This window comes from Amphiprion ocellaris, chromosome 13 (genome assembly GCF_022539595.1).
Source record: "Amphiprion ocellaris isolate individual 3 ecotype Okinawa chromosome 13, ASM2253959v1, whole genome shotgun sequence".
Taxonomy (NCBI): domain Eukaryota; kingdom Metazoa; phylum Chordata; class Actinopteri; family Pomacentridae; genus Amphiprion; species Amphiprion ocellaris.
In genome coordinates this window covers 9,504,911-9,517,517 of record NC_072778.1, presented here as the reverse complement: position 1 = coordinate 9,517,517, position 12,607 = coordinate 9,504,911, and the positions used below count along the sequence as shown (strand labels likewise).

General features: G+C 37.8%; 1 protein-coding gene and 1 long non-coding RNA gene across 2 annotated transcripts in view; both read right to left on the bottom strand.

Annotated features, from left to right (window-relative positions):
- LOC118469578 (uncharacterized) overlaps nt 1–807 on the bottom strand; it is an 82,563-nt gene extending 81,756 nt beyond the window's left edge. The window contains exon 1 of the long non-coding RNA XR_004846483.2: nt 555–807. This is a non-coding gene — a long non-coding RNA (uncharacterized LOC118469578). The remainder of the gene's footprint in view (nt 1–554) is intronic.
- Nucleotides 808–5,055: 4,248 nt separating this feature from the next.
- LOC111588375 (eukaryotic translation initiation factor 4E-1A-like) lies at nt 5,056–11,168 on the bottom strand. Its single transcript, XM_023298748.3, has 7 exons — nt 11,118–11,168; nt 9,689–9,792; nt 9,261–9,356; nt 8,827–8,890; nt 7,455–7,568; nt 6,995–7,134; nt 5,056–6,518 (listed from the first exon to the last, which is right to left on the bottom strand). The coding sequence occupies exons 1-7, from the start codon at nt 11,133–11,135 to the stop codon at nt 6,404–6,406; spliced, it is 651 nt and encodes a 216-aa protein (XP_023154516.1). The 5' UTR covers nt 11,136–11,168; the 3' UTR covers nt 5,056–6,403.
- Between the last annotated feature and the right edge of the window lie 1,439 nt (nt 11,169–12,607).

Here is a 12,607-nt window from a genome sequence, read left to right as displayed (position 1 = left end):
TTTTTTTTTTGTAACTTTACAACAGAGAAGAATTTTCAAGTACAAAAACATGCAACAAAGCATTACACCTCTGGGAAATTGTATAATCTTAAAATCTATAAATGAGTCACGAAATACATCTTGTCTTGTACTTCTAGTTACTGCAAATTAGAGGTAGGGTATATATCTATCTACCTCTATCTTTACACACACACATATATATATATATATATATATATATATATATATATATATATATATATATATATAAATGAGTTAAATTACTGGTAAATGAGTGAAGTTAGTGGTAAAAACTGGTAATACATTATTTCTGCAGCCCTCTGATGCCCTTTAACGTTAAGTCACATTTTCTCTGCTCCATTATTTTCTTTGCCATGAAGTCATGACTCATATGAATCAAAATAAAAACCAGAGACACCTTTCTCAGAAGTCAAAGCATGTCATCTTTGACAGAGTTTTAAATATATAATGGTCACTAATAGTCCGACACTAATGTTCTCCATAACAACATATACAGTGAGTTGCTGTTACAGTCTGTGTCATAATAAACTTACCTGTCGGCTCAGCCCACTCCAGTAATGTTGCCTAGCTGTATCTTAAACAGCGCAAGGACATCATTCTTCGTGACTCTGACACTTAACAGCATTTATTGCTATATAAAAAATCAAGAATATATCGGCGTTTAATTCGCAAAAGTCCGGCCGATGGGCGATTATTTTGAAAAGGGCTATAATCGGCCGATTAAATCGGCTGGCTGATAAATCAGCAGGGCCCTACTGTTTACGCGTTCCATGTGGAGTTGCTTGGTTGTGCCATTACTGACGCAACTGCCCATTTGCGCATGCGCAACGGCATGCGGGACGGCAAGTCTACTTGGACAAATCGCCCGAAATGCGTAGCCAGACATTTCAGGGATTTTGAATCATTTTGCGCTGCAGATGCGTTAAAAATTTGAATCATGATGATGGATTAATCCGCGTGAATGCACTGACTTTGACAGCCCAAGTGTGTGTGTGTGTGTGTGTGTGTGTGTGTGTGTATATATATATATAAACATCATAAAAAGATATTGCTGTAAACCAAGAAATTCCGCTGAAGCATATTTATGCAAACAAATAAATAGACATTGCATTCATTGCATCATTACAGCTGCGTACCACTTAAATGTCCACGTACCCATTTTATAGAAATTACATTAATTGCATCATTACATCCATGTACTCCCTCAACAGGGAAAAATTAATTCCAAGAACTCCTTTACTTATTCCACTGATCTGAAAGTGTAGGATCTGTGTTACAAGCATCTCACTTTCCTGGCTTGTGCTTGTGTGTGCTTTTGTTCACTCGTGTATGTGTCTGCATGATATCAAGCCTCCTATGCTGAACACTTCTCAGCAAACGAGTGGATTCCTGTCTCTGGTTCAGACAGAAAGATGACAAGAATATTATTGAGTCTAGGTCTCTGTCAGCAGCACCATGGATAATAACCTACCTACTGAGGCCAGCTTAGAGTCCTCAGAAGCTGCTCCACTGGTGAGGTACAGTGAACGGACAGCCTGTCATGAAACACAGGGGGAATCAGCACCTCCTGCAGATGCAAGGAACTATCTGCAACCTTTTATGTTGCAGCCTCGTCCATAGCGGTGTCATGTCACTGGGTTTGTACCTTCTGCACTTGTGCATATGAGGTGGGCCGGTGAGCAGGAGGTTGACAGTTGCCTGAGGCAACAGGGGGAGCATGGAATGTGGATTTTTTTTTTTTTTTTTTTTTTAAACTTTGGATTGGGGGTATATAAATAAATAAGACACCCAGCTGCTATTTACAGATATCTTCTTTCCCTAGCGTGTGCAGCAAAGACACACTCAGTGGAATCCAAATTTCCTCTTCCAAAACATGTTTTGGAGCATTCAAAGATTGCAGGCTAAAGTCAAGTGTGTAGCTTTACTGCCTCCTGGTGGACAAGTTCTGAAAAGAAAAGAAAATCCCCTGTCCTGGTCACATGATGGGTATGCTGTCCCATCATTAATTTTTACCCATAGCAAGAAAGGTGAGATAGATTTTGACTAGAGGAGGAATTGAACGACCTGTACAAATCTTTGAACTGAGAATACTGACCGCACACCAAGCCTTATTGTTCAATAATTTGTGGAAAGCCTAGCCAGCAGAGTGGACGCTGTAACTAATTGCTTTTGTATTAAAATATAAGTGCATTAATGTAGCTTTACTTAGGGTATGCATATCAGCTCATTGTAATGCGCATATGTGACTAATAAGGCATGCAAATGGGTGAAAAGAGCAAAAACAAAGATCACATAAAGTAAATCTTTAGATCGCTTGTGAGCGTGAGCTTTGATCCATACAGCAGCCAGTCAGCTCATAAACAAACATTATATCAAAGTGTGCTTTGATTAGATGAGCAGTGAACCCAGACCTGCTGACTATAAGGCCCTCTCATCATCCACATTAACCCAAATCATGAAAAGTTGCAAAGCCATTCACTCAATCTTCTGCTTCAGATCAATTTTGATGCACTGAATAGAATAGAATAGAATAGAATAGAATAGAATAGAATAGAATAGAATAGAATAGAATAGAATAGAATAGAATAGGTTTTTATTGTGACTGTTACAGAAAACAAGGAAAATCAGTTTAGCACTCTCCGTATAGCAGCATTAAGAATGAACTATATAAGGCAATATTCACGCACAAGAAAAAAAACATATAGAACCAAAATATAAATGCAAAACATATAGTGTGGGGCCTGGATATTACAATTGTGTGAGATGCAGTACACGGTTTAAATAAAAAAAAATTACTACTAGTAGTTTAAAAGTGTATTATTATTATTAGCTTTAGTGTTTTGACATTGAAGGAGTGCCACTTTTACATAAGTGAATGATGTGAATACTATCCTCACCACTGGCTCAGAGACACACGACAGGTTTCATTTTTTTTTTACATTTAAAAAAAAATAAATAAAAATCCCTTATATTTTGTTATCCTGTGCAAGAGTTTGAGATTTAGCACATTTATGTCATCTCTGTTCATTACAGGTGTCACATCAGATTAGCAATTGCATGCATCAGGACATCAGATCTCTCAGATCCACACCTTGGGTGTCGACTGTTTACACTAGAGGAGCTCAAGAGGTGCTAATCAGCTAAAATTGGCATATGAAGGAATGCAGGTTTTAACTCTTACTTCATACCACTGCCAGTAGATGAGTATCATCAGACAACATCATTGTGTTATTCAAGGCTTTAAAATGGTAGGCAGAAGTCAAGAAAACACAGGCTTGCTGGGATCATATGAAACACGATATTATCCAGTTACTTGTCAGAATGTAATAAGATGTCTGTTTTGATACAATAACTGGAGAAAAAAATGCTTTTACATGCTACATTATCGAGGAGTTATTACATTATCACCACGAGATGTTCACATTATCATGCAGATAATTATGTTCAGATATTTTATCACAACTGTACCCATGCTGAGGGACATTTAGATCCCTTAACACATAATTGCAATGTATAACTCACTCAATTCTGTACAATAAACTGAAAAATTATCTCACAAACCCGCTCCAAGAGGACATCTGAACACATCTAAAGGATTTACTATTCCTGCAGTGAGTTAGTTCATTGCTTACAGCTCAACAGAGGGGTATGAAAACACTGGGAAAAAAATCCACCAGGCAGGATTTACAGCTTATCAAACAGACATACAATCATAAAGATGGTCCGACATACCAGTCTATAAAAACATGTGAATGGACACGTAGAACTAATGATGAATACAAGATTACACACAAAGAAAGGGATATTACTGAATTCAGTTATCTGACCATAGTGTCATCTGAATGCCTTTTTGGATATCATTTTCAACTGAACTACGGTTCACACATAAGGCACCGACAAACCTCTTGACACAATCACGAAACGACAAGCAGAAAAATTCCATATCACCTGTCAAGTGCCCATGTTCTTTCAACACTGATATTACAATTCAGCTTGAATTGGAGGAGGGTTGGTGCATGAGAGCTTGTCAGAGATACTGGGCCATCACTATTTCTGTTTAACTTTTATACACATGAGCTATAAGTGCCTGTGTCACTGTGGCAAGGAGCTTCTCCTACTGAAGTCTAGTTTTAGTATGTTTTCAGCTACTGAAGAGCCAGAAACAGTTAATATGTCCAGTTACGTTCTGCTGTTCCAACAGTGGTACATAGTGGTGTGAATCTCTAACAGCAACACAACAAAAATGCCCTAAAACTTAACAAAGTCCGCTTGTTGTGTTCTTCATTGTGAGGTAAACCCCTTCCTCACAACCCCAAGAGACATTTCTGCGAATCTCTCTTCTCATTTCCTCCTGGTTGTCTCTAGTGTGAAAATGCGGCTTGATAGATAGTGACAATTACAAGGAAAGTTATTTTAAATGGACGGGATGGGCTGTGCTGCTGTTGCTCTCAGATAGGATGCCATAGATTACATAAAGTCCCCTTTAAGCCAAACTGCAATTTGTGTAGCCTAATAAAGGTGAGGACCGTAAATTACTGTAGCTGCAGTTACTACAGAAATCTCTTAATCTACCTTAATATAGTAACAAAGCCAATAAAAAGCTGAACACACACACCCAGCACTTAATGTCAGTGGAGAAAGATACAAGGGTGACGTTATGATGGTCATTACTTACAGCAGCTTCCCTTTCCTTACTGAGGAACAGGATGTGAAAGCTTGTTTTTACATGCCGTTCTGCAAATACTGGGATGCTAAAAGAGTGATGGGAAGACGGAAGTTGGCTGTAGTTGCATAGAGGATCATAGGGAACGTAAATGGAACTTTAAAAAACAGCCTTTTCCACACTGAATGGTAGTGATGCGTTTCCATGTTCCAAAGCACAACATTTCCGCATCATTAGCAATTATTTATCAGTGTCATTTGGACTTTTCATAACATCACATACAATATGTATACAGGAAAAAAAAAAGCCTTCAAATTCCATTAAACAGTGCTTTGTTCTGTGTGATATATTAATGATTGGCTCACAGCATCTCTTTTTTGAGAGAAAGTACTTCACTGTACAAGTTTATTTACATTGCTTCTTTGTACATTTCAGAAACTCAGAAATATGGGGCAGGGTTTTACATAAAAGGCACAGTTCAGTCCCTCCAAACAATATTTGTTCTGCTTTTATCACATAGAAAACAAAGTCTGGAATGGAAATAGTTATGCTATGTAAACTTCATCTAAAGCAGCAGATCATGTAAACTCATACCCAAAAAAGTAAACTTTCAAACTGAACACAAAAATATGGCTCTTGCACAAGAAAAAAAAAAAAAGAAATACTGTTAGGTATGTATATTTGGAAAATTCATTTAAGACATACTGTGGTAGAACTATCTTTCCTTGTGAGATCTTTGTGCGGTCTGCAACTTAAAACCCTCAATGACACTCAGATACCTCAGGTATTAACAGCTGGCATTTATAGCATGTATTTTCTCACATGGAAAATCTAAGTATGACATAGGATTAACTTTGCTTGTTGGTCCATTTTACTGTAAACAGTATAGCTCAAGGTTATAGTGGCTAAGATTTGACCTTCAGAATATCAGACACTCATCGTGAAACACCACAAGCATCCAAATTTGAGATGTTAATGAAAATCTCAATTTTGACAGTTTTCATATTGCCCAAGCTGCCTGAAAAGAAACTGGACAGTTTAAACTCAAACCTATCAACATTGCCGATAAAGCGACTTTTAAAGATGTCCAACTTCCCAAAATTGTATGACAACTGCACAAAGATGTTAATGCATTGTCTGACTATGAAAACAAGGTGAACCAAAGTTCCTCTCACTGTGCTAAATTTCTGCTAATTTCCAGAAGATGTAGGTAAAATTCAAATGTATGGTTAAAATATTGACTGCATCAAAACCTTCAGTAAATCTGTATATTGATCCTGCAAACTGGGTGACACGTACAGTACTAATATCTACACTTCATACCAAACTAAAAACCTTTTACTTTAATTGGTGCTTTCAATGTTAAGAACTTGAACAAAAATGATCGGTTTATACTAAAGGGCTAGATAAATTAAATTTCTCCAGCTGCATTACAAAATTAAAACTTGCATCTTCAGCCCATGACCACAAAAATCAAAGTTTAAACCAAACAAGTGCTATAAGTGCTACATTTCTGACTGCACATACTGTCACCATAAACAAAAGCTTTGGTAAAGTGTCAACCAACAGGCAAATATGAAAGAAGTTATTTTATCTCCATTTCAAATGTTTGGTTTTTTTTGGTGGTTAAACTTGACCGTTACATTCATGGAAACATAACAGAAAATCTATGCTGACAGACAAAGGAAAAATATTCTTGGTTGATGAATCCTCAGGTCCTCAGGCAACAAATTTGTTCTTGGTTGTGGAGCCGCTCTTTGTGGCTGTGTCTGCGTGTGACTGGTAGCCAATGATCACTTTTGGTGGGACACCTAACCTCTCTTTATACACACGCCTAAAACAACATACATGTATAGCATATTAGAAGATGCACAAGGAAAAAACATCACTAAACATTTCTATGTGGTGGCCATAAGAGACAAATGAAGGTCATACAGACACTGGTCTTTACTACACTTTAGTCTCTATAGTGTTGGCTCCATTACTGCATCTGCTGTAGAAAGCTTCTAATCGAATTCTGAACCATTATACAAATGATGTTGCATCTTAAATGTTAGCCCAGAGGGATTTTTTTTTCCAAAGGTCTGAAAGACTGAAACCTAATCGTGGGGTTTCCTGTCCAGCCATTAAGCTAAATGAGCATCTATAAGTGTACAAGGCAGCAAAAATTAAGTTAAAGTAACAGGCAAAAAAACAGAAAAAAGAACTGGTTAAATGTATGAAAACATATAAAAGCTAACGAGCACTTAATGTATTGCTGATTTTCTTTCAACAAATTTATCATCGGTACTTGCGGCGTCTTCGGCTCACCCTATGTGTGTGATGGCATCTTTGTTTTCATACTCTGTGGTCCAAATGGCTATTTTATCTCCTTTGGCTCGGACATTGATGACGGCTCCGCAAACATCGTCGCTGTAGTCATCAAACGCTTCACCCACAAGACACAACAGCTGCAGGAAAATCAGACATATTCAAAAGCCCTGTTACTGCGACAGTTCCTGATCAAATGCAATTAGCACATGATGGGCCTTATTCCAAGGAGTCATTGACTCACTCATAGGAAAAGTAGCTGTTACAGTGGGATGGGCTGGTTGTATTCAAGTGACCTAATTTAAACACACATCTAAATAATTTAAGTTGTTCATTTATATTGGTTTCACCTCTGCTTTTCCTACAGCGATGTGTCAAACTGTCTTCCCTGAAAAAGGCCAGCAGATGAGTGAAATATTAGGGAATTAAAATGACAAATACTCAACAAATGTGAGCATACCGTCTCCAACCAGAACCGGTCAAGATCTGATTTTCGTTGCTGCTTGGAGAGAGTTATCAGCCAGCGGCCACCTCGTCGGTTCTTCTCATCCTCCCACATGGGCTCAATCCCATCCTGTATTCAAATACAAGCCAAAAATATGAATTTATGAAAATACACATGGTGCAGAGATGTATTGATCTACTAGCTGAAGCATGCAGTGCTTAAGTCAGAAGAAGCTCCAGATACAGCTGAACAGCAGCAGAGTGGTCTTTTGATTTAGGCACTGTGATGTGCTTGCACTGAACCCATTAATGAGGTTAAAATAACAAGCCATGTTGGGATTTAATCGCGTAACACACACTGGCCCAAATGCAGGCCAAGTAAAAATTCCGCTGTTGTACATTAAATGGTGTTGGGCTCTTCTGAGGCATCAATTAAAAGCACACAGCCTCACAATTCAAACGGTGTACACCATTTTAAGACACCATTACCACAGCAACAATAGCAGCACCAGCAGTAATAGTTCTGTATTGTATTGATATATAGGGATGTCTAAAAAGGGGCACATACCAGTTGAATCACTATGTGGTGCCCAGTATTTTCAGTGTAAAATTCTAACACACTAAATGCCTCTGAGCTTTTAGCTCTTTTTATTGAAAAAGTGAGGTTGGAAGTTAAGTGGTTAACTTTAGACAGTTTTTGGGGAGGACAGAACAATTGAGTTTTTTTCCCCTCAGTTCTTTCAGAAAACAAGAGAACACCATGGATGTGGCATTATAAGAATTGAAAAGCTTAATGCAACAAGTGACTGCACAAAGATAAAAAACCCTGTACTGTGGCAATACTTCATTAAAAATGAATAAAACCTTTGTAGCAAACCCCATTTTCTAACAATGATTTCTTGACTGTACTGTAAAAGATGCTGCCTCCGCTGCATACTCCGTTTCTATCCGTCTGACAGATTAGGTATAATTTTCATCTTGATTGATAATCATAACAGACTCTTTTTTCATGAGCTCTTTGTGGCCACCAGAGAAGATAAAGTGAAGTGTAGTAAAGTGTAGCCTTACTTGCTGCTACTACCTGTAATGTGCTTGAATTCCCTCCATCAAATGTATCACAAATGAAAGAGGATCATCAGACCATATAACTTTACATTTAACACTCTTGCTTATTTTGTAAGAAGATGGACCAGAAAGAAATTGTATGTATTTTGAGTTTCTGAACAAGTGAACCTGAACCAAAACCAAGAACTAAAACTGAAATTTTATCTCCATCCAGCTCCCTTATATGAAAGTGACGATTCAATAAAAATAGAAGAACAACAGATTTAAGTTTTAAGTGAGTTTAACTGTAAACTCATGAAAGACAGTGACAAAAGCACTCCTACCTTAAAGAGTGAATAGTCACAGCCAGACATCAAGTTACTTGATAGCTGAATGTGATTATATAATCTGGGAAGGAAAGAGGATATTTTTAGTATTTAGTGTAAATTCCTGTGTCAACAACTGCAGACAGCCTTGTCTTGGTGACAACAGAGAAAAAAATTAATGATCAAATATTTACTTTTTTCACAGAGACAAGACTGAAACAGATCAAGACGACAACAAAAGGGAGGAGAGGAGTGTGTAACGGAAAACTAAATGAACCTGAATATTATTAGTCTTCAATGTCAACTAATCTGCAATGTCTAACACTAAGAGTGACATTATATTTTCCACTTATAAAAAATTGAAATACATTTGCAACAAATACGATCATGAACAGGTCTGCCATAATTTTATAGCACTGAAGCAGTGAAGCACAAAGTGGTAATATACTTACGCCCAAAAGTCTTCCACAGTGTCAAATTTGGAGATGAGACGAAGGTTGGCTTGCCATGTTTTGCTTTTGTCATTCTTGAAAAACCAAAGAGCCCACCTGGAAATCAAAGAATAAATGCCTTACTAGTTCATATCTCTGTGTGTTGCCTTAATTTGTCATGTAGAATATTAACACGCACAAACTTTCATGACACCTCTTGTACTTGATAGCAGGAAGAGATATAATCTAGTACATTTTAAGTATTCTCCTTGATTGTAGCAGTATTAACTTAATGGCAACATCACTCTTCTTAAACTCTAAAACCCCAGCTGGGGTGCGACTGTAATCTAACCTGTATTCACGGATTTCTTCGAAAAGTTTTCTACAAATGCAATTGCAACTTCTTGACTCCATCAGGCAAAAAGAAACAGAAGGGAAAAGAAACATACTTGTTTTGCAAAGGGTGTTTCATGTACGCATCAGGACTCACAACCTTCTGAATGGTTGTTTCGCATTTTTCCTTTTCGGGGTTTGAAGGAACTGAAGTTGACACCTAGAAAACAAGAAAAGCACAACGATGCTTTACATTTAAAAAAAAATATTGTTAGAAATTGTCATGTTTCTCGTGCAACATTTATGACGACAGCTGCCAGCAATTTTACACTGTGACTAACTCATCCTTTGAAGTTTACATTTTTTAAAGTATGTGAGTGCATTGTACTGTAGATTGGAATGTATTAGGAGTTTAGCACTTTTGGAGAGGACATTTTTGTATTTTGCCTCTTTATAGTGCATTTTTTGCATTGCAGACCCAATTAATTTCCTTCTTTAAGAACAAAATTTAATATTCATTAGTTCTGAAACACACCTGTGACAAAGACATTTCAATTTCTGCTCGTGTACATGCACTAAGGACTTTGGCAGCTGAGGTTTGGATGAAAGCAAATTGCTTTCACATGCACACAACATCAAAACCACCCAGCTAATATCACAGGGACCTATATGGGACCTGTAGGTGTGTCTTGTGGTGTCTGATGTTGGCAGCAGATCTTTTGGGTCCTCCGTAGATCTGGCACATAGTGTGGATGCTTGATCGGACAGGAATCTGAGAAATTTGGCAGCTGGTCCAACGTCTTGGGTTCATGTGCCAGTTGTGTGCTCGGATCACACCAATGTTTAGATAATTGTGTCCAAGCAACATCCACATGAATATCAAGGTTTTCCCAACATTGTAACAGGATGATCAGTATTACTCACTTCACCTGTCAGTGGTTTTAATGTTGTGGCTTATCTGCATTGACCTGCCACCCACCAAACTTCCATGTGGAAAAACTCAATTCTTTGAAAACTTGCAGAGCTGCTGACATCCTTTCAGGCTGCATAATAAGCATCACTGTCCACCTTTTTGTTGACTGCATCTTAATTCGGCTAACAGCATTGTTGCTAGACAGCATGAAGTCTGAACGTTAGCTGGAACACACCGGGCAGTTGACAGCGTCGTTAACGTTACCGGAGTGAGCGTCCCTTCATTCATCCGAGCCTCGGAGTTTAACTCTTTAACCGGGCTCTCTACTCGGTCCACGCCTTCATACAGTTGCTGTTTATTTTTTAAGAAACGGCCTTACAAGCTGTAACATTAGGAGCAACCGATATAAAAGCGAGCGACTTTAATCTACGATGCTAAGTTTGGCTAGCGAGCTTCGTCACCTGTCAGAGGTAGTAAGTTTACTGAATTTCTGCCGCTTTCTGTTACTGCGTGGAAACTGCCCCTAACTTGTCTTTTGTCACTAATGTGTTAAACCGTTGACAAATGTGTCGCTAGGAGGATAAAAACCCACGCTGAGTGGTTTAGCTACCAGCGTCTCTCAGAATACTCACCACCAGAGCGGTCGCCATCTTCTGGAAATCACATTCAGTGTTTTGGCGTGTGTTAAAATAGCTGATTGGGTCATCTGGTGCACGACAGGACGCATGCGCAAACAGATAGCAAGAAAAAGGTACACATTGATCCAAGCTGTGGGATACAATAATGTTATCCTCCTGCACTTACTGATAACAAGCATCATGGATGAAGATAAAATAAACACCAAACCTATCTGGAAAAAGCAGAATAGAATAGAATAGAATAGAATAGAATAGAATAGAATAGCCTTTATTTTCATTGTACACAAAAATTGTACAATGAATTTGGTGGGAGCATCTCCCCATAGTGCACCTAAAGAACACAAATATGCAATATGCATGACATAACAAACTTAATAAATAGAAAGAACAATAAAAGTCTGCATGTACACACACACATATGTTGGACTGTGCCATGTTTGACCAAGAGAAAAATTGCCTGGAAGTATCCGTGGGGGTTACTCCTTTGAGTTTAAAAGCCTAATTGAACACAGATAAAAACTGTTCCTCGGCCAGTTTGTCCTGCATGCAGTGTTTCTGTACCTCCTGCCAGATTCAAGGTTACTTTATTTTTACCCATGGGTAGATTTATTTTGCAGAAAAAATGACTGTATTTGGGATTCTATTAGAAAAACAGATATTGAACCTTACGGGCTTGAGTGACGGACAAACAAAAGACAAAAAGTGCTCAGTGTTCCACCATTTACCAACATAGCAGAAAGGATAGGTGAAAAGATAAATAAATGAATAAGGCAGAAGGTTGATGAGAAAGAAATGAGAGGAGAGAAAATCTTACTAATCACTCAGCTGTGGAGTGATAACAATAGATTGGATAAACTGTATGTGTACAATTGTAGGAATACATTTTAAACAGTTGTGTCACCATCATCCCGAACTCTCTGTTGTGGGAAAGTATTTCTGAACTTAGTATATAGCATTTTATGGCTCAAATAATGCCAAAAAAGGGAATGTCAGGTTGAGGGGTTCAGGCAGGGGATTCTAAAACCATGTTTGACCAATAAAATGTGTTTTTTCAGTTTTAATGAATCATTCTAGCCTTTTTAAAATAACATTTAAAAAATAAAATCCTATTACCTCTCACATTGCCAGTAGGCAGAAAGGTCCTATCACACTTGAGCTTGTTTTATGGCACTTTTCCATGTTTTTTCCTGACTAGATCCTTGTGTGTGTTCTTCCTACTCTCAGATGTACGTCAATTTGGATAAAAGCACCTGCTAAATGAAATTAAAGAACTGAAGAATTTAATATTGCTCTTTGTGTTACTGTCTACAGAAATCTCACTGTGTTGTCTTGGTGGCATAATCCTCCGAACATCAATAGCTTGGTTTCCACAGGAGACACGATGCAAGAATTCAATTCAAAATGAACAAAAACAATGTTTATTTGTGCAAAACATGAAACTATATTTTTGTAAATGCTGCAATATGTAAGCAGCATTCTTAAGT

Coding starts and splice junctions, on each gene's coding strand:
- LOC111588375 (XM_023298748.3), bottom strand. Junction 9,357..9,688: donor AAACACCCTTTGCAAAACAA/GTATGTTTCTTT, acceptor TTTGATTTCCAG/GTGGGCTCTTTGGTTTTTCA. Junction 6,519..6,994: donor GATGCCATCACACACATAGG/GTGAGCCGAAGA, acceptor ATGTTGTTTTAG/GCGTGTGTATAAAGAGAGGT.